This window comes from Lampetra fluviatilis, chromosome 7 (assembly GCF_964198595.1).
Source record: "Lampetra fluviatilis chromosome 7, kcLamFluv1.1, whole genome shotgun sequence".
Classification (NCBI taxonomy): Eukaryota; Metazoa; Chordata; class Hyperoartia; order Petromyzontiformes; family Petromyzontidae; genus Lampetra; species Lampetra fluviatilis.
In genome coordinates, this window is record NC_136281.1 from 14,547,293 (window position 1) to 14,569,111 (window position 21,819).

The 21,819-nt window shown below is 44.6% G+C and overlaps 1 protein-coding gene across 1 annotated transcript in view; it reads left to right on the forward strand.

Annotated features, from left to right (window-relative positions):
• SLC24A3 (solute carrier family 24 member 3) overlaps positions 1 to 21,819 on the forward strand; it is a 121,589-nt gene that overhangs the window by 67,619 nt on the left and 32,151 nt on the right. The window contains exons 3-6 of the mRNA XM_078858625.1: positions 8,377 to 8,453; positions 9,407 to 9,481; positions 11,339 to 11,423; positions 18,757 to 18,860. Coding sequence (XP_078714751.1) covers positions 8,377 to 8,453; positions 9,407 to 9,481; positions 11,339 to 11,423; positions 18,757 to 18,860 — 341 coding nt within the window. The remainder of the gene's footprint in view (positions 1 to 8,376; positions 8,454 to 9,406; positions 9,482 to 11,338; positions 11,424 to 18,756; positions 18,861 to 21,819) is intronic.

The window sequence follows — 21,819 nt, forward strand, 5'->3', positions numbered from 1 at the left end:
GGAGAGAGTTGGTGGGGCGTGGGCTGGGAGGAACGGTAGGGGTCAAGAGATGTATTTCACTCGCCACTGATGTTAACCATGGCCAGGAATGAGAACTCGGGTCATCTCTCCACGTAAACTTAAGTGCGTAAACACTTCGACCAGGTTGGATATTTTGGGTCTCATGGGCAGCTTTTTAAGAATAAGAAACGTATTACATTAGCATTGTCATGGGAACCACATACACGGGTTTACAAGACCTATCTGGTTAAGTTACAACAATGCAAGTTGCTTCGTGATACTAAACCATTATTCACAGCAGTTTTCATTTAAACTCGTTTTTTTTTTACTTGGCGCCGGTAAATATTCTGGATGTCCGAGCTATCAGAAATATTTCGTTTTATTTTCCACGCAGGCCGCCTAACTCCCCAACTCCCCACTTCCCCCTCCCAAAAAAATGTACCCTTCAACAACAACAAAAACCCCAATGCACAATTTAATAGGGAATGTGCATTTGGAAAGCAATTCTTAAATGTCAGCCTTTGAATTACAGGAAGAAATGCTATTAAATAAATATGACAGAATCGGTGGATATGACGGATGGCCTTCAGCGTGGCAGAGCCGGCTGCACACGTTATCTGCCAAGGATGTCTCCCACGTGTCATGAAACGGAGCTCAAGTGTGCAGTGCAGAGGGACACGGCGCGTCTAATTCCACACTCCAGGGAGAAAATTGCGTTTGATTGGCTTGCTCGTGACACGGCGGGCTCCCTTGTCTCCTCTCAGGCCGTGCGATCTAAAAAATGCTTTATGATTTTATTAGACCGTAATAGAACATTTTGTGAAAAGAGTGGGATTTTTTTTACCCCCCACCCCCCATTAGGTATTTTTGAGAAGAAAAAAAATCTGTAAAAAGAGAAAAATTTACCGTTTTGTAAAAACCGATGTAAAGCTTTCAGAGGGTGTTAAACTTGCCTGACATTGTCGGTAGTTTTCAGTGAATGTCCACTCTGAGAAGACATTTGTTGCACGCATTTTCCCCCTGCTTTCACGGTAAAAAAATGTACGGTAACATATGTGGGTTTTTTCGACCTTGGGGTTTATTTTATTGATCCTATTGTTAATTATTTGGCTTGTTGGCAGAGGGGTTAGAGCGCAGAGCTCACAAATGGAAGGTCACGACTTCAAATTCGAGTTGGAGATCCATTGAAATATATAGCTGAGCGATTACTCATGAAAATAATACTTTTTTTCAGGAGATTCAATAAGGGTTGTCTTATGGATGTACTCACCCATGCCTTAGGAACGTGGGATTTCCTTCAATGGTTCAGGGCTTCAATCAGGAGTTGAGCCTCTCCCCAAATATTTAGCCAAGCGATGATTTAATGGGTGAAAGCTATTTAATTGCACACTTTTAAACACTGTCCTTTTTTCCAGGAAATATAATCTCAAAGAAAACAAAATGACCCGTTGTGATAGCGCGCAATATACAGCGTGTCGTACAATATACAGCACTGTGACCATATCGCAGTAACCCGAGTGAAGCCTTGTAGTGCACGTTTAAAGTGCGCGGAATATATATGAGTGTTACACCGGTACGACGGTGCAAAACTTCCGGGGCATGATGATGAAGGCTTCTGTTGTTGCACCTGGGTTTAGCTGTGAAGAGCCGGTTGTGGCATAGCAAGGTTTGAAGACAACGAGTGCCCCAACACATCTCTCGGCAGGCAAGGACACTTATATGCTGCATCTTCAACAAAACAAGGTTATTTACAAAGATATTGAGGCTGCGTGGAATTCTGAGATATTTATTGGGTATTTTCAAGTATTTTTATTGCACCTTTCATCATCAATTGTCTGTCCATTGCGGAATTAACTTATGAGGCGTTGCTGCAATTCCAGGAGCGTCAACCATCACGATAATACCGGTCACCCTCGCAGCAGCAACGGCGGCTTCTGGCTGGCCATCGAACAAAGACGGTCACCGTGGCGCTTTCCGATGCGCCTCTTTACGATATTAGGAATCCACTGGAGCTGTGCACTTTTAAATCATCATCTAGATTGAAAACTTATTTCGTTAGAATAGCTTTTTGTGCTTGAGTTTGTTGTCCTTCCCCCGCACCTCCGATTAGCACGGTTGGCTACGTACGGTGCGAAAGAAGTTCAACACACACGCATACACACATACGTGAGTCGTCGCGGTTATTTGAGCATACTCCAACACTTTGGTCAGTGAGGGTTGGCGAAGGTGGGGAGGATAGACGTGGGAGCATAGATGTACAAGGTCACGGTGTATTTTTTACGTGCTGACTATAACATGACCTCGGGGACCTGTGATTATAGCATGTGACTCAATTTTTGTTGTTTAGAGAGGGGGAAGCGGTAACAATTACTGAAGTTTGGAGGATAATAGGAAGTCTAATCTTTTTATTTTACCAGTTAATGATTTTCGGAAGCAATTATTGAACAGGTAGGAAACTATACTGATCATGGAATTGATTTTATTTTCCACCCATTGAACTACACTCAACATTTGTTTAACACTTTGGTGCGGAAATTATTGAAAGCCAAACGAAAACGAAGATTTTTATTTTCAAGCTAAACTATTTTTTTTATTTTACCAGGTAATCGCCACTGAGCCATATGGCTCTTTTTCAGAATTGACCTATCCACAAATTATATCTCAACAAAGTGACTTCTCGTGTGGAAATGTATAGCAGCCAAATACTTTAAACGCACGTTTCTTAATGTGGAGGGAAAAACTAGAGGGGCCGGAGAAAAATCCACGTGTCCGCGGGGAGAACATGCACACTCCTAATATCCGGCAGTCGTCAGGGTCGGGATCAAACCCACGACCTCCTGTATACCGGGCGGGGCAGTGAACATCTCCTAGCCACCGTGGCACAACAAAAATCAACAACAAAAACCTCAAAAAACAACAACAACGCACCTGGTTCATGGTCTTATTGCCCCTTTGCCTTCAGAACGTTTCGTCAAAGGGTCATTAAAGCGATCGCCGGTGTAGTTTGCCTGCGCTACTCTGCGCGTCACCTCTATCGACGCTCTCTTGTTTACAGCCACCATTAACAGGATGCTCCCACAGGCTCGTGTAACCAAATTAAACTTAATGACTGCAGCAGCTAAATGTGACGCTGTTTACTATTTTTACTTCTCAGTGGGGGAGGGGGCAGGAATACATTATTTATTTAGGAATTAAAAATAGAATGGGGGGGGGGGGAAGTGGTTAACGTACTGCATCCACAGATCTGGTGAGCTGACTTGTGAGTTTGATGCCCAGCAGTGGTTGACAAAATAGACGCGTGACATCGAACACTGGGTTCTGGGTAACCACTGTCTTATCAACTCGCCCTGACCGGTATGGTGAAGTATGTTCAAACAACGCCGCACCTCCGATTCGCACGCTTGGCTACGTACGGTGTGAAACAAGTCCATCATGCATACATTCATCCGCCACGAGGAGCAGCCTTGTATCCAGCAGTGGTTTCACAAAGGGCTGTTGATTATAATGTTATAATTTATGTACCTACCAGTACCATGTCCACATTGTTACGTATTTTCCACTAGTTCCACTAGTTTCACACGGAAAAACGGCAGCCAAACTTACGCGTGATATCTTGCATGAAGAAAACCAATAGGAAAATTAAACCGCGTCCATAAATTAGACTTGAACCTCGGTGAAATTTCCTGGAAAAAAAAAAATCGTAATTTTATTATGCTCCCCAATCAATTGCTTTTTTGAAAATGTACTTCGGTGCACATAAATGCTCACGAAGGGAAAAAAATGCCTCTATTCATCGCCTACAGTGCACAGCTCTTTCATCGACTACCGCCGCCAATACATCGTTACGTTCAAGCCGTTAACACAGTAGGCACATTTATCAATAAACCTGGTTGCATAACCCAACTCTATTTTAAAAAGAATCCCCATAAAACATTTTAAGTCCACCAAAAAAGTTGCAAAAACGCACGCATCTTGACGTCACGCACATCGTCATCGTCATCGTCGTCGACGGCCACTGCTGGATGAAGGCCTCCCCAGCGGCTGCACGCGAGCCGATCTCGATGACTCCATCTCCACGTCAGACGTCCTCTTGGACGCTGCTCAGTAGCCCACCAACGGGCGGCGGCATCATCACCATCAACATCATCCCCCGAGCCCACGTACTTTTCCTAACAGTCAACGTTCCGTTGTAAATACTGTGGCTTATTTTCGCTCTGCGTTAGCCAATAGCGCGTTCAGTCGCCACGCTGGCGCGTAACGCCTTTTTATTCAGAAATCCTCGACGGCAGTGGAGTTGTCTTGTGGTTGTTGTTGTTGATTGACTTGCATCCCACTGGGATATTTGCACAGGGTTGGTGTACGGTGATTTTTCTGCAATATTTTGCTGTCTTTTCTTGGATTTTCTGTTTGCACATAGTCACTTTAAGATGTTTTCTTGTTCATGTTTTTGTTTTTTGTTTGTTGCGGTTGCACCCGATTCAAGAGCGGAATGGCTCACAGGGCTATACCTAATAAATGAACTTTGAACTTTGAACCTCGGCGGAGGTTTTGTTGACGTTAGGAAGGCACGAGAGTTTGTTCCCCCGCGTCTGTCCGGCATGCCAGAGTTGGCAATTGGGCACGAGCAAAAGGGGCTTCACTTGGCGTGGAATCTTTTTTTTCTTGAACTCCGCCTCGGACAGCTCCAGTCAAAAAACAATGTAAGCCCTGGCACAAGTCGCACTACGCTAGCGTGCCGCTGACGTTAAAGCGACGGGACAGGCAAGCGGAGATGGGGGATTAATTAGCACGGCAGTCAATTAAATATTCTAATTTAGAATCATTTTCTCCAGAGAGGCACAGCTGTTGCTTGTTTTGTGCGTGTTGATAAAAATAAGAAATGCTATCTAAACATGAGATGCTCTTGAGAAGAAAGGGGGGGGGGATATAAAAATACAGAGTTGCGTTGGTTTGTGTTTTTATTTAATCAATGCCGATTTAGTGTACAATCCTATTGGCATTGTGTAAATAAAAAGAGACATTTAAATATGCACAACAGTGCTCTCTATAAATATGCATACGTGATGTTACATTTTTTTTTAGATAATCTGATCCTCGCGTCGTTTAATCAAAATATCGCTCATTCTGGTCGACTAATGTTACGATTCATACTCTTAGTTCTTTCGGTAAAGTCACGTATGTATAAAAACAAAATCACGACGTTTCGGAGGCAACACAAGCCTCCGTCATCAGGAGTATGAATCCTTGCAGTCACGAAAGCTTCAAATCTAGAATTAATGTTACGATTCCAAAGGCCACACTGCTGTATCGGACGCAGCTTTTTCCAGCCAGGCTCCACGATTGTGGAATTCCCTTCCTCCGACCATTAGGGATTCTGAGCCAAAATTATGGCAAATCGCTTGATGATGCTGGTTGTAATTACCAGCGAAACGTCATACTCATATCGTAAATGTTGTGGGCTCACTCTCCAACACACTGGTGTGCTGAAGTAGTAACTAATTGGCAAGTTTTGTTTACGTGACAGACCTTACTAATTGGCTGTCGGATGGTGGTTGGTTAATGACACATGTATGTTAATGCGATCTAACACAAAAAAAAACGTTGTGATGGATTCTGAGTATCTTGCACTCTTTAATTCGCGTCTTAACACTAACCTGTTTTTAAGTAACTTAAGCTTTATGTAAGGCGCTTAAAAACCCTAGTTTATTAAAGTACTATTATTCAATAGCTGTTCTTTTTTTACCGATACTTATTTTAGATCTGACTGCGAGTGACGTGTGTGCAGCTGTGGATGTTTATCGAGAGCGAGAGCTCTTTGCATACATGGAGTGCCACTGTGGCGAGATGTTAACTACCTCGCCTCGTATACAGGAGGTCGTGGGTTCAATCACGATTCTGACGCCTGAATATTTGGAGGTTGCGTGTTCTCCCCGTGGTCGCGGGGATTTTTTCTCCAGGTCCTCCGGTTTTCCCCTCCACATTTAAAAAAAACATACGTTTCGAGTATTTGGCTGCTATAAATTTCCACATGATATGCCACATCGTTGAGCTATCATTTGTGTCCAGGTCACTTTTGAAAAAGAGCTCAGTGGGACTTACCTGGTATAATAAAAAAAGATTACAAAGTGAAAAATTACATCAAAACAACAACTTCTAGAGAAAAAAATTCGACATATGAACATATCTATAAAGCTGCAATCTATTTGAAAGTCATCGGATTGAAAACTGAATATCTACCTTCACAAGCGACATTCAAGTTCCGGTCAATATCTATTAAAAACTAAGCCTGCAAAAATACTTCTCCAGGGAATGTTTCAGGAAATATCAGTTCACGCTGTCTATCCTAAGTGAGTCATCCTGGTGGGTGTTGGAAGCGCAATAGCTAAATGAACAGGATAATTCCCAACAAAGTTAATGGACAAAACCAATATTTCGTCTTTTTTCCGGTTTTATTCCAATTGTGAAATTGCTCTCAAGGCATGAGGCATCCATTCAGAGCTCTCACGGAGATTAGTGCACTAACCCCGTTCTAGAGAACGGCCAATGGAAGGAGATACTGCAGATCTACTACTGGAGATATTTTCAGAGTGACACGCCCTGCTACAGAGAACTATTTATAGCGTGACAGTTAAACCAATACAAAATATACATTCTTATTTTTGAAACTTTTATCCAAATTGAAAAAAATATATAATAGTTTATTGTTCATTCATTTTGTGACTGGACTGAGACCATCAACCCACTAGATTTGAGAACCCTTTATAAAAAGTCCCCCCAACTCTAACCCAATGGGCATCATGATATATGTATGTTTTATGTACATATGTTGAACTTCAATCGCACCGTACGTAGCCAACCATGCCAATCGGAGGTGCGGGGAGATGAAGTATCCTTTCAGACCTTTTGCAGAGCGGTTCAAACCCTTCATGTCAGAGAACGGCCCACATACCTTCCTCTGAGATCCCTTCTTCGAGTTGCCTCTGGTGCGCACACAGTAGAGGGCGACACTTCACACTCACTCTGCATATGAAAGTGAGGTTTGTCACGTGACAGTCAACCCTGATATGTAGTTCTTCGAGCTGGATTTTTTTTTTTTACCAAATTAAGTGCAGTCATTGGTGGCCAGGCTGAGAACATCAACTGAGTACACTTGAGAACTCAATTTTAAGTGCACGCGGCTGCCTGGATTTTAACCCAGACTTTCAACAGCGCCTGGCCAAATGCTCTGATCCCTGAGCCATGTTTTTTTTATCACGAATTTGAGCAAGGTGTTCATAATACCAGATGGAAGACTGTGTACGGCCAATAAGACACGTAAAAGTCAGCCGTGACTAATCAAGATCCAAACAACAGGCACACTAACCTTTTTAGTACGAAAGAAAATTTAATTAAAGACAATTTTAAAGCACGTCATAAAGTTGAATGTCAATAGGGCAGCCTTTTATGCTACTCCTTTCCCCAGGGCAGTTTATTCAAATAAGGTCGTCTTGATGGTGTTTAGATTTTGTTAAGAGATTTCCCTGTGATTCAACAATGCATACACATATGCTATCTTTGCTTTATGCGTGTATGGAACAAGTACAGTTAAGTGATTGGCAGGTCCCATGGGGTGGGGCAGTGTGTTGTTACTCCCACCCTCTCCAAAGATATCTGGGGGCTCTCTGGAGATCCCTCGAGTAGATGCCCTACGGCCAGCAGCGTGCATGGGCAAGAAATTGCACGGCAGCGCCTTTACCTTTTTTGGTATAACGTTATTTGTGCAATGTTTGCAAATTTTAGGAATTCAATTTCTTTAGGAAATGTGAGCTTTTCAGAATGATTAATTGGACTTTAATAGATGCTTGGGCCATTATTTTTCTTAATTTCTGGAATTATACACTTTTAAAAAGGTACATCGCTGGTACAGTGTGAGTAATTTGTTCATGAATGATCATGCATCAAACAAATAACCTCATTCAGTATTCGTAAATTATGATTTCATGAACAGCATCAATATTCTAATAATGAAGGAATATTGCGTAATCGCTCTCTTTTGATGACGATTGTTGAGCACAGGGCCCAAAAGGCCCCAAATTCCAAGTGGCCGGCATCAAACAATACCATTGAACCTGTAGTACAGGGGTGACCCAAAGGTCTGGACACATAGGGTTACTTTTACTTCACTGACATTAAAATATTAAAATGTTGTTATCTTTCGATTGAAAGCTTTCGTGACTGCAGGGATTCATATTATTGGTTCTTTCAGTAATGCTCATGCCAGCATTACCAAGATTCATTCATGTTTGACACCACGTGACAATGAAGCTAAGCATGTAAATGTATTGAATCACGTGTGTGACCCCCCCCCCCTCCTGTTGTTCCTTTGTGTTGTGGCAGCGATTCATGAATTCCCGACGGACATCTTCACCAACGACGAGCGGAAGCATGGAGGCTTGCTTCTTCACGTCTTCTGTGTGAGTACACAATGCGATAATTGCTTGGGGGTTCAAAAAATATTGTTGTAATTGTATTCAGTTTGCGATATCGGTGTCATGTCATGAGACAAAATGCGGTGTCCATTCGGCCCTTGTAAGAGCATGGCCCATTGGAAGCGGCTATTATGGAGCTAGTTCTGCCTTCACGTGACCTTTTCACCAACTCTGCACATTGCAGCGATGCTCGTTGAATGACACTCGAACCGATATTTAATTCTCCGAGCTGAAATGTTTTCCAAATTAAGGGCAGAACACAATTTCACGTAACATTCGTGTTTGTTCGTGTGTTCTGTCATCGGTGACCTTCCTGAGGTTTATTCCTAGGCAGCTGCCTGGATGCGAACCTATTTATTTCTGGTACCAGATTATTGCTCTGACCTCTGAGCCACCCATCCACCTCATATGTGGGTTCATTTTATTTTTACTCTGTCAATATTTAAGGCGCTGACTCTGTCCCCTTTGCAATAAAAGAATCAAACAAGTTAATTAAAGGTGGCAATATGCCGCGCAATACGGTAGTGCGACATACCGCTCAAATGAGTTTGAGGTAACTACGGCAGTTAAAATGAAATGAACCTCACTTCAATTTAATTTCATCCCAGTCAACTTCAGATAAAAAGGCATTTAGGTAATATCCTTGTCTGTGAAGAACATAAAACGTTCCCAAGATTCATTTAATCTCGTCAGAAGCGGCTAATGAGTTGTTTGAGCGCTTATCTTTGTTTTATTGCCTGAAAGTTTACAACGCCAATATCGAAATGAGCGCTGTAAAAAAAAATCCAAGTGTATTCAAAGTCATGATCAAGCTTATGAAACGCAGGCACAGCAGCGGTGTAACGGTGACCTCACCTCAATACTGAAACTCTAATGAATCATATTCGTCACCGTGATCTTTTCCCGGTGTATTCTCTATCCGTGCCTCCTTCCCGCAGACGATGTACATGTTTTACGCGCTGGCCTTGGTGTGCGACGACTTCTTCGTCCCATCGCTGGAAAAAATCTCCGAGGTACTGCCGCGAACGTTATGCTGGTTACGTCGCGTACGGAGCGGTGGTGCAGTGGTTAGAGCAGTGCTCTTCATCGCGAGGCCACTGGAGGCACCTGACGTGCGGCCCCCGACAATACACAAAATGTGAAATCAGTGAAAAGCACTGGACTAGAGGCGTGGCCTGAGCTTGATTCGGCGGCCACGGCCGATATCGGCGGCGAGAGACGTCTCAAGTTGGATCTGGGGACACCCTTTTCCGTCACAAGCCGACGGTAAAACATCATGGTGAAGCTCATATTCTTGGTTCTTTCGGTAAAGTCACTTAGATATAAAACAAAAATTTTAAAAATAATGAAAAATCTAAATAAGAAATTGAAAATAATAAAAGCAAAAAACCACAATAAAAAATGATTTTTTTTAAATACATTGAAAATAATAAAAGGAAAAAAACCCACGACGTTTTGATCGCAACACAAGCGGTCTTCATCAGGCGGTGAAGCTTCTTCAAGCAACGCCCATGTCCAATACGGCGCGAGGAACCCCCCTCATCTAGAAGTTGATTGACAGTGGGGGAGGGGGGGGCGCCGGTCGGGGAGGGGTGGGTGGGTGGAGGAGTGGTGGCATAGTGGTTAGCACACCGTTACAAACCCTACAACCTGAGTGCGATTCCGGACCACGGCTCACATCAGTGGTGACTATTTTGCGGCGTTTGACCATCAGCACTGGGGAAACAAAGGTGGCTCAGCGTGGTGCTGACCAAACCACGCCTTGTGTGCTTTGCCGGGGTTCATAGGTGCTTTGCTAACAGCCCTCGCCCCAATATTCTATAGAGTTGTATTGTGATGAGTATTAATGCTAGAAAATGCATATTCTGATTCTGTCGTGTGCCTTTTCGAAGTTAGTTTCGCCTAAGATGAATCGCTGTTGAGGTTTATAGACATAAAAGGCGATAGAAGCTGGTTATTCCAACCCATCAGCCTTGATAAGTGCTCGCTATGTAATTGTGTTCTTGCAGTAATTATAAATACATGTAATATATGGTTCACGTGGTTATTACTATTTACTTCAAATTTACAGCATGCAATAAATGTCCAGCGATATAATCCGATAACAAAGCCAAAAATCAATGCGCGTCATGTGATCACGTAAATCAGAAATCCAATCATCGGAAATCGTCATCACAGCTGTTGTCTGTTGAAGACACGTGTTCTTACAAATCGCAGGCCTGAACAACATGTTGATGCACATGGGAGTAATTCAAAACGATGATTAAGATCTAGTGACTACATCATCATCCTCATTCCCAGCCATGATCTATCAAATGCTGGATGAAGATCTCCCCAAAAACCAACTGAGGGGGAAAAAAATGTGTGACCATATTTCTACACACGCCGGTCAGTGGCGATTGTCCAAGATACGCACCTCTCACGAGGCTTACTGCACGTGTACAGTGGCAAATATTGCAGACATAAACGGGCTAAAATGCGAAAACTCACAGCATGGTTTACATTTTTTTTTACTCTGTGATTATTTCTTTCGGGTTGTTTGGTGCGATGTCCGATGTTTTCCCTCCACCGTGCTGGGAGGTCCTTCATGGACATTCTTCGGGAACTGAAGAAGCTCCCTGCAGGTGGAGCGAAACGTCAGACATCATGCAGAGTGTTACAGCACAACCGCGAATACCTGCGTAATGCATTTCGTGGTCATTTGTTCCCGTATATACGTGTAGGTAAAAACAAAATGACGAGTTGAGAAGATTTGCCTGTCACCTTGTCTGTGTTTTTCCACAACGAAACGCCGCACGAGATACTGCCGTGCCTCAACACGTGTGTGCGTGTGTTTCTCCCGCGTGTCTCCTCCCGCGTGTCCATCGCAGCGCCTGCAGCTCAGCGAGGATGTGGCTGGAGCCACCTTCATGGCGGCAGGCAGCTCGGCTCCAGAGCTGTTCACGTCCGTCATCGGTAAAGTGTCTCCTCCTCCGCTCGGGTCGTTCCATTTCTTCACGTAATATAACGTGCGACACTGAGAGAGGGCATGGGATTTAGGTTTTTAGGTTAATGTTTGATTTTGGCACGGGTAAAACCCATTGGGCGATATATGCTCATTTTCGACACGGACACTTGGTTACATTCTAGAAACCTGGTAACAGTGACAGCAACAACAAAAAACGCGAACAAAACAATTCAATAACGACTGAACGCATGGTCACGTTCCGAATTGCAAGGTCGTCCATCAACACGGTACCAGCAGCACAACGCATCACATTTTACAAACAAAAGTATAAATTAACGTCTGCAAAAGAGAGCGACCAATTGCACGTACACTTAAAAGAAAATCTGAGATCCAAAAAATGATTTAAGTTCGGACAAGGATGATAAGCTTTTTATGCGAAAATCATTTTTCGCTCGGTTTTCCCAGAGATAAGGGCCCGTTACACGGAAGGAATTTAAACCAAGTTTGGGTTTTCGCATGGCGACCAATCGCTGAACCCGTGGCAGATGGACGCAATCGCCAACCCGTGGCAGACGGATGCAATTGATGAAACCGTGGCTGATGGACGCAATCGGTGAACCTGTGGCAGATGGATTCAATCGGTAAACTCGTGGCAGATGGATTCAACCGGTGAACCCGTGGCAAACAGGCACGAACCCCTGGCAGACGGACGCAATCGGTGAGCACCGTGTCCCTCTATTGCCCCAGTCCACCGCATATTCTTGGAGTATTTTTTTTCACCAAAAATAATTTTTTAACCAAACATTCAAGAAGAGTCGTAACAAATATTAACAGTTGCTGAATAGTTCCACCTTGAAATACCAAAGGAGCATTATGTTCCACCTTTCGTTAGCAGGGTCGGTGTTTGTTTAAATGGGAGGTGACGGGGTTAAGAAGGGTAGAATTTTTTTTTAAATCCACTTTTGACCCATTGCAGTTGAACGGTTCGAAATAAATATGTAAATTAATCCAGACTGACACAAAATCCCTTGCGAAGTACAGTGAAAATTGCACGCTTGTAACAAATATTGCTCGCCGCTCTGCCCAGGAAAGGAAAAAAATTATAATACATGTATCTGGGTTCCCGTGAAATGCGGAATTAAATGTGTGGTCCCCATAGCAGAATGACCCATGTTTAATGAGAAGCCGTGTAAACTTTAATGTAATTGCACCAGATTGATACCATCAGCCGCAATTTATATGTTTAGGAATATAATTTAATTTTGACATTTACTTTTGTGTTTGCATAATTATTATCTGCTATAGCTTTGCGTTGAACCAAACGTAATGCATTTTTGAAGGTCATTGAAGTCAGTTTTTTTGTCCTTTAATATTACGGTATATCCTTTATGTATCCAAGCGTAGAAAAAAAACGACTTACCTTTTAAGGAATTTTCGTACAATACATACAATAATTGAAATACTACCAGCAGCCCGTACCTACAACACCTGGCAAGCCCCAGTGGTGACGTATCCAAGCACTAACTTGGCTCGAAATCTGCTTCGCTTCTGACATCTGACAATATCCAAGCGCATTTAGGGTGTCTTTACAAAAGCACATTCCGTGGGTAATTTTTAAGCATCGATTTGTTCCATGATTCCAGGAAATTTAATGGATTATAAAGATGTGATCAAAAGAAGGCACAATTCCCGATTTCCAAACACAGAGACCTAACATGGACAGATAACTCACAATACCGTGCGCAATGCACTCCCTTTGTGCGTATCGAGTAAATGAAGGATGAGTGACATTTTCTGGACACGGAATATTTATTTTGAGAATGGAATAAAATGGAAGAATCCCAACCAGGATTTAGGAATTTAGTTTTTTTTTACTACGAATCCGATTCCGTGCGCCGAATCGCCATAATCCGATGCCAAATCTGCACGGTCGGTGCCTACTCCCGGCCGCATTTGCAACGCTTACAAATAATGGCGCATTGTAATTCGTTTTTATTTATTGAGCGCTGTACTTCAAGCTCAAGTAACGAAGGGTTGAATTTAATTCAAGATTTGGTTTCAGATTGGGGAAGTTCAGCTCATGGTTGCGATTTGTCTTGGCTCTGATGGATCCCTCCCATTCCGCTTACCACTTTATAGGTTAATGTAGCGACACTATTACATATCTAAACATTGTATCAATAACGTAATATAATATTGTACGGCTATTTTTGGGTTCTCCACGCGTGCATTTTTCCGTGGCACGGTATGCGTGTGCATACTGTGCGTGTAACGTGTACAATGGGACGTGTGCACACTTTGTTACGCGGGTAATTTTGCCCTTTGTTCAAACCGCACTGACCGCGTCGTTTGAAAAAGAAAATATCCAGTGCAAAACACGCCGGTAAGTTAGCGCATGCTGCTGCTGGCTAATCTCAGTTCAAATGGTAAAGATTCTACTGCTGAGCAGCGCAGTGGGCGGGCGTGGGGGTGCGTGGGGAAAGAATGAAAGGGAAACCGCGAGAACGCGTTTTGGTAAAATTTGTCTCAATAAATAAATAAATAACGCCTCAGGTCAAGGTCTGTCCCGTCGTCTCGACTCCGGTGGTGCACCACCGCGCTGCGCGCAAGCCGGCTACGCCGTCAGTGCTTTGTAGGGCTGAACGATGAATCGATTTCAAATGGAAATCGCAATTTGAAACAATGCGATTAGCAAATCGCAAAGGCTGCGATTTTTTGCGATTTGAAAAGTCATGTTACTTTATTATTGGAATTGTTTTCTTTTTTATTAGTATAACTTTACTTATTTAACTTAACCATTGTTCTATGTTTGATTGTTCTACTACTCTGATAGTGCACTGTTTTTGAGTTGTACGTCTTTTGGCGTCATCTGGTCCAACACGAATGGACACTAGGCTCTAAGGAAAGCTGTCTCGGGTGTAGACCAATCAACTTCAAGGACAGTGCATATCATTACCATTATCAGAGTTGTTTCTTTTTGTTTGCATTTTGACTGCTTGTGTTGCGGTTATTGCAAACATGATGCCTTGTATAAAGATGTCAGTTTTGTACCAGTTAAAAAGGGTGAAAACCTACTACTACTGTTCTATTTCATTTAAAACATTTTAATAAATATATGTTGGAAGCAATTCATATCTTTTAAGTTCTAATCCTGGTATTAGAATATATAGAGCAGTTCATATTTTGATGGTATCATGTGGTAACGCTCCATCACATGCTTAAAATCTATTACACAGTGAATATTGAACTGAAGCTTGACTTCGCAATATCTCGTCAGAAAAAAATCGCAATTAGATATTTTCCCCAAATCGTTCAGCCCTTAGTGCTTCATTGCGAGGGCTCTGCATGGACGGTTACCATAGCAGCACCCTGCCAACACCCCCTCGCTGCTGCCTCGAGGCGCGCGCGCGAGAGAGAGCAACTCTACGGGGTTTGTGTGTTTTTATTTCAGTTTTTTTTTCTCCCGCCGCGTTTCCCTGTCCGAGAGGGTTGCCACCCGTCCTGGTTTTCCCAGGATCCTCTTTTTTTTAAAATCCTTTATTTTAAGTTCACTTGCTTGCTTGCTTGCGCGCTTACGACCGTGCAAATCTTTCGGTCGTTTTTTAACCCACTTCCCGTGATCCAATCGAGCTGACATCTTGCACACAGACTCGTTGTGCGTGACAATTTATTTTCGTGAGAAAAAATTTCCAAATTTTTCACTTTTTAGGAGAAAAAAAATTTCATAATTAATTTAAAATACCAATGTGATAAAAATGAAACTCTTACTCAAGAAAAACAGAAATGAATAATAAAATAAAACCGATGCCACGCATATAAAGGATTTATAGTGAAAAACTTTGTTTTTACGGGTTAATTTTTTTATTTCAGTTTTTTTTCTCCTGTCGCGTTTCCCGGTCCGAGAGGGTTGCCACCCGTCCTGGTTTTCCCAGGATCCTCTTTTTGTTGTTGTTCAAGTTCAGCACGTTCGACGATGACGCGGCCCTATAAAAGGGAATAAATAAATATAAAGTCGGCAGTGTTTCGGGCAATGGCTCTTCTTAATAGAATTCTGATCTACAATTGTCACCTGTTATTTATTGGGTTTCCTGTCAGGGCAGTGGAATTGATTAACGTGTTTTTCGTCATTTGTTGTTATTTCTGCCTATACCTCACTAGCACCGAAGCATTGTTTAAAAAAGATAAATAAAAACATTCCCTTTCTCTTTTTGAGGCGGCTGCTCCTGCTGTCCCGGGAACCTGCAAGTCTTCCAGGGACTCATCTTCTTGGTTCTTTCGGTAAAGTCACGTAGAAGGAAAATAATAAAATAATAAACATAAAACATAATAAAATAATTCTCACGACGTTTCGGCCACAACGCAGACCTGTTCTCCACCTGAAGACGGCTGCTTGTGTTGTGGCCGGAACGTCGTGAGAATTATTTTATTATGTTTTATTTTTATTATTTTATTATTTTCCTTCTACGTGACTTTACCGAAAGAACCAAGAAGACGCGGGAAATTACTTTATTCGACTTCTTCGTATTCCAGTTCGTCGCACTTCACAAATGTGACCATATTTGCCTCTTAATGGCGAAGCCGTGCGCCTAAATTATACACGGGCATCCTTGTTCACCTCGATGAACATGTTCTACTGTTTCGCGCAAAGTGGTTACCCGCTCAAATGAGCACTGCGGTGATGCTCATCTACTTCTTCACAGGCCTTGATCCAGTGGTAGCATTTCCACATTCCTATGGCGGGGGCGGGTCTGGCCAGAGCACGAGAGCGGTCTTGATATCCCCGCAAAGCGCGACTCATTTGATCAACCCCAGGTGGATGATGGGCTGAGTTAACCCCCCCCCACCTCCCACCAGCCAGAATTTGAACTCGAAACCTTCTGCTCTACCGCCTCAGACAACCTCACTGGATAGTTGCACTTAGATGTAATATCCAAAGTGTGCATTTTTGTGGTATGCATTAGAATGGAAAATCATGCCATGGAACTAATGTAGCGTCTGGATTCACTGTTCACGGAATGCAAGTGTAACGTTGAAGCCTTCCTGGGCTGACCATATTTTGTGCTGGCGTTATGTAATTCCTTGCTGTTGACATTACAGCTTTTTTTTATTCTTGCTTTGTCTGCTAAATACGGACCATTTGAGGGAGACCAAAAGGAAGGCTGGTGGATGCGAAAACACAGGAATTGTAGATGTGGTTGTAAAATAGTCGTATTAATAATGTCCTGTATTTAGGAAAGCATCACTCAAGTCTTAATAATGTTTTTTGTCTGCACTGGAGTCATGCATTGGGATATTTAACCACTTCCATGAATTCATGGTGAAGCTTCACGTAGAGAGAAAGTGGAGTGCGCAGAGAGAAACCCCCCAATGGCATTTGAGGGTGGTAACACTCAGAACTCCGCACGGATAGATTCAAGGCTACATTTCTGCCCAAGCATGCGACAGTTCCCCAAACAAATACTAAACCCCGCGTCGGGGTGGATGGCACTCGGCACTGCCAGCTCCTGGCCACCTCACCTCTCCTTGACTACAACACCTGGCAATCTCTAGCAGCTATCCATCCAAGTGCCCGCCAGGCTAAAGTGCTGCTTAGCTTGCAGGGTCGTGTGCATTTCAGAAGACAAGTAGGCTTTGGGACTGTCATTCCGTGTGCCACGTGAACTGTACCGGTAATTTGCTGACACTGATACAGACAGGATGGACCATTATTGTCATTGGCAGCCTCTTCTGGCATGTGGTTGTCGAGTAAATATTACATTGAATATCATCGCATTCTCACTAAATACGCTGCCGTGTATTTACGGTAGTGGTGGCATACCTTATTGCTTATTGCATTTAACTCTATACGTTAGGAACACATGGGGCAAAATGTGCAGGGTGCCCAATTCGTTGAGGGTAAAGATAGAGAAAGGTAAAGGTGCAGCCCTGCATTTGCTTCCTCACGCCCCCTGCTGGCGTGAGGGCCTCCATTAGAGGTCACCTCTAGAGAGTTCCCTCTCCAGAGGACATTGGCCCATCTCCTCAACACAGGGCAGAAGGTCTGCGGAAGGGGTGAGAGTAGTCACACGCAATTACTCACCGATCAAATACACCTGTAATGTACCCATCACAAATGTAATTAGACAGCAGTTTAACCGTACGATTGAAGCGCTGGAATGCAACTTCTCAATGTATATTTACATTTTTATTTTTAAATGAGTGGTAGAGAAAAACGCCTGTCGCTCTCCGTAAGCTCGATACGATGCGTACGTATGTACGTACAAACAAATAAGTTCATCGTACGTACGTACGATGAACTTATTTCGCACCGTGCGCAGCCAACCGCACTATACGGAGGTGCGGCAGAAGGGACAACAAACTACGCACAAGAAAGCAGCTCTAAAGAAATTAGTTTTCAGTTCAAGTGCATAGCGCCAAGAGCTTCCTTATATCGGAAGGAAGAGCGTTCCAGACAGCCGCAGAAGCATGTGCGATGCGGTGACGTGAGTTGTCAACGCCATCGCAGCCACGTGGACGTTTAGAAGGAGACTGATGCAAGCACGATACAAAAAAACCTTCATTCCACCACGTGCTTGAGACGCTGCCGGGGAGTGACGGTTGGCACACCGGATGTGCAATCCACAGGTCGCCAATTCGATCTCGCGGCGCGGCGGTTGAAACAACGGTGACAAGTTTCTTCAATCCGCCCACTGCCTCTATCCACCCGGCAGTAGAAAAGAGTGCCATCAAAGTGAGTGAATTGGCAGCTCTTATGTGATGGGGTAAGGTGTAGGTAATCCCCCCCCCCTTCGCTCCCTCTTTCAAGACATCTGGCCAGCATGGGATTAGGCCAATTACCCTCGAGAGATGCTCTCTAAAGCTCCCACGAGTGGAGAGCCTTCAAACAAGCAATTGCAGGGCTGTACCTTATTTAACCTTTATCGCCAAGGTGTTTGAGTTTGCACGAATGCATCGACATAGCTGCAACCGCTGTCTCGCGATAGATCCATCACGACTGACGGTACCTTCGAGGCCTCGTTGTACGTGGAACTTGTGTAGGTGTGTGTCAGTGTGTGTGTGTGTCTGGTGCTGTAGCATTGCGGTTATCGCTACGCTGCGCAACGAACCCGGCGACCCGAGTGCGATTCCCGCTCACGGCCAACACCGGTGACGATTATCTGCACCGGCCACGGGCGGTGTGTGAACATCGCCACTGGGGAGACAAAGACGGCCGTGCGCGGTGCTGGCCACCCACCCCCTCGTGTGCCGTGCCGGCCTTCACAGGTGTTCGCTTACGGCACTTGGCCCTACAGCCTATTAAGGCTACACGGGGGACCTTTGTCTTTGCGATCTGGTGCGAAGGTGTGTTCGTCACCAAGGGCGACGTGGGCGTCGGGACGATCGTTGGCTCGGCGGTTTTCAACATCCTCTGCATCATCGGGGTGTGCGGCCTCTTCGCCGGTCAGGTGAGCAGAGAGACGCGGTGAGGGTCGAGGTGGAGCCAGCCAGCCTCTTCGGTTGTATCACGGTTACTGAGCATGGGGCCCAAAGTCCTCAATAACGCCAAGCGGCAACAACCAGCGCTGTCGATGGCTTAATCGATGGGAGTTGATACGGTTTTTTTTCTTTCTCAATTGAGCAATGATCAGGTTATAAGGACATTGGAGGGGGGGGGGGGGGTCAAAGTGGAGGGGTGCGAGGGAAGAAGTGTAAACTGAGGTGTGGTGACTTGCAGCGTGGTGAGCGAACGTGATGCGGAGGAGATGAAACAGTCTGGTAGACACGGTCCCTCAACGTGGTTTGCAGGAGTCAGTGATTGAAGTTTGCGGGCTATTTTGTCTTCACTTTGCTCATACCAACTATTCAGTGGGCATTAACAAAGGCAACGCGAGGTGGCCGGGTGGCTCCGAGCACTGAGCTGGTTTCGCTGAGATCTTGGGTGTGAATCTCGGGTTTTAGCCACCGTCGATTAAAACGAGGTTCGAAAGCGCGAGGATTTGACGGTCTCAGCCCAGTCGCCGATGCCTGTGCACGCGAAAAACCGCGTTGAGTCATCTTCTTGGTTCTTTCGGTAAAGTCACGTAGAAGGGAAGTAATAACATTATAAAAATAAAACATAATAAAATAATTCTCACGACGTTTCGGCCACAACGCAAGCAGCCGTCCTCAGGTGAAGACCAGGTCTGTCGGGTCTTCACCTGAGGACGGCTGCTTGTGTTGTGGCCGAAACGTCGTGAGAATTATTTTATAATGTTTTATTTGTATTATTTTATCACTTCCCTTCTACGTGACTTTACCGAAAGAACCAAGAAGATGAATCCCTGCAGTCACGAAAGCTTGAAATCGAAATTTAACCGCGCCGAGCTTTGTGACCGACTTCATTTGGCTACAATTCCAGCGATGAGAATGAAACATTTCGGAGTGACTGCCGGGTGATAGAAACCTCCGTGGCAGGGTGCGTGAGAAAGTAGAGCAAGCGCCCCTCGTGTGACTAAGGGGCCGTCCATAAATGACGTCACGCACCTAGGGGGGGGGGGGTCAGACATTTGTGACGATGTGTGACGATGGGGGGGGGGGGGGTGTGAGAAACGTGATGTCACATCAAAATGCGCAACTTTAAATAAATACTAGCAGTAGTACCTGGCGTTGCCTGGGTGAAAAAAATATTTCTTAATAACCTTACATATATACACACCCTCACCACTCACCCTCACCATTCACCCTCACCACTCTCCCTCACCACTCTCCCTCACCACTCATCCTCACCAATCACACCCTCACCAATCACCACTCACCCTCAACACTCACCCTCACCACTCACCACTCACCCTCACCATTCACCCTCACCACTCTCCCTCACCACTCATCCTCACCAATCACACCCTCACCACTCTCCCTCACCACTCTCCCTCACCACTCATCCTCACCAATCACACCCTCACCAATCACCACTCACCACTCACCCTCAACACTCACCCTCACCACTCACCCTCACCATTCACCCTCACCACTCTCCCTCACCACTCTCCCTCACCACTCATCCTCACCAATCACACCCTCACCAATCACCACTCACCACTCACCCTCAACACTCACCCTCACCACTCACCACTCACCCTCACCATTCACCCTCACCACTCTCCCTCACCACTCTCCCTCACCACTCATCCTCACCAATCACACCCTCACCAATCACCACTCACCACTCACCCTCAACACTCACCCTCACCACTCACCACTCACCCTCACCATTCACCCTCACCACTCTCCCTCACCACTCATCCTCACCAATCACACCCTCACCACTCTCCCTCACCACTCTCCCTCACCACTCATCCTCACCAATCACACCCTCACCAATCACCACTCACCACTCACCCTCAACACTCACCCTCACCACTCACCCTCACCATTCACCAGAGGTGGGACAAAGTCATTGTTATGCAAGTCACAAGTAAGTCTCAAGTCTTTGCTCTCGAGTCCCGAGTCAAGTCGAGTCAAAGATGAGGCAAGTCCAAGTCGAGTCTGAAGTCATCAAAATCATGACTCGAGTCTGACTCGAGTCCAAGTCGCATGACTCGAGTCCACACCTCTGCCATTCACCCTCACCACTCTCCCTCACCACTCTCCCTCACCACTCATCCTCACCAATCACACCCTCACCAATCACCACTCACCACTCACCCTCAACACTCACCACTCACCCTCACCATTCACCCTCACCACTCTCCCTCACCACTCTCCCTCACCACTCATCCTCACCAATCACACCCTCACCAATCACCACTCACCCTCAACACTGACCCTCACCACTCACCCTCACCACTCACCCTCACCACTCAACCTCCCCTCATCACTCACTAATCACCACTCACAATCGCCACTCACAACCGCCCTCACCATTATATTTTTGCCCCAGTCAACGCCGGATATTTCCCATTCGTAGCAGTTTATATCAACTCTATAACCAACTTATATTAAACAGGAAGCGCGATCCTAAAGTAATTTACAACCATCGATTAGTCCTTTGTGCGATTCAAAGAATCGATTCCTGGCATGTTGGGGGTTTACATTTTGAATTATAGAGTTTCATTTTCATTGTCATTTTATTTTTTTATTTTTTCAGGAGTTTTTAATTACATTTTTGCCCCGGTCAACGCCGGATATTTCCCGTTCATAGCAGTTTATATGGACTTTAACCAACTTATAGTAAACGGGATTCGTCCGAATCTAAAGGAATCTACAACCTTCGATTCCTTTGCGCGATTCAGAGAATCGATTCTTGGCGCGTCGGGTTTAAAAGTAATTACACAGTTGTTTTTTCATTGGTATGTAATGTTTGAAAGTTTTCATAAGATTTTAAATGTATTTTCCCCCTGGGCAACGCTGGGTATATCGAGTTTATACCACAAAGTCGTCGCTTGA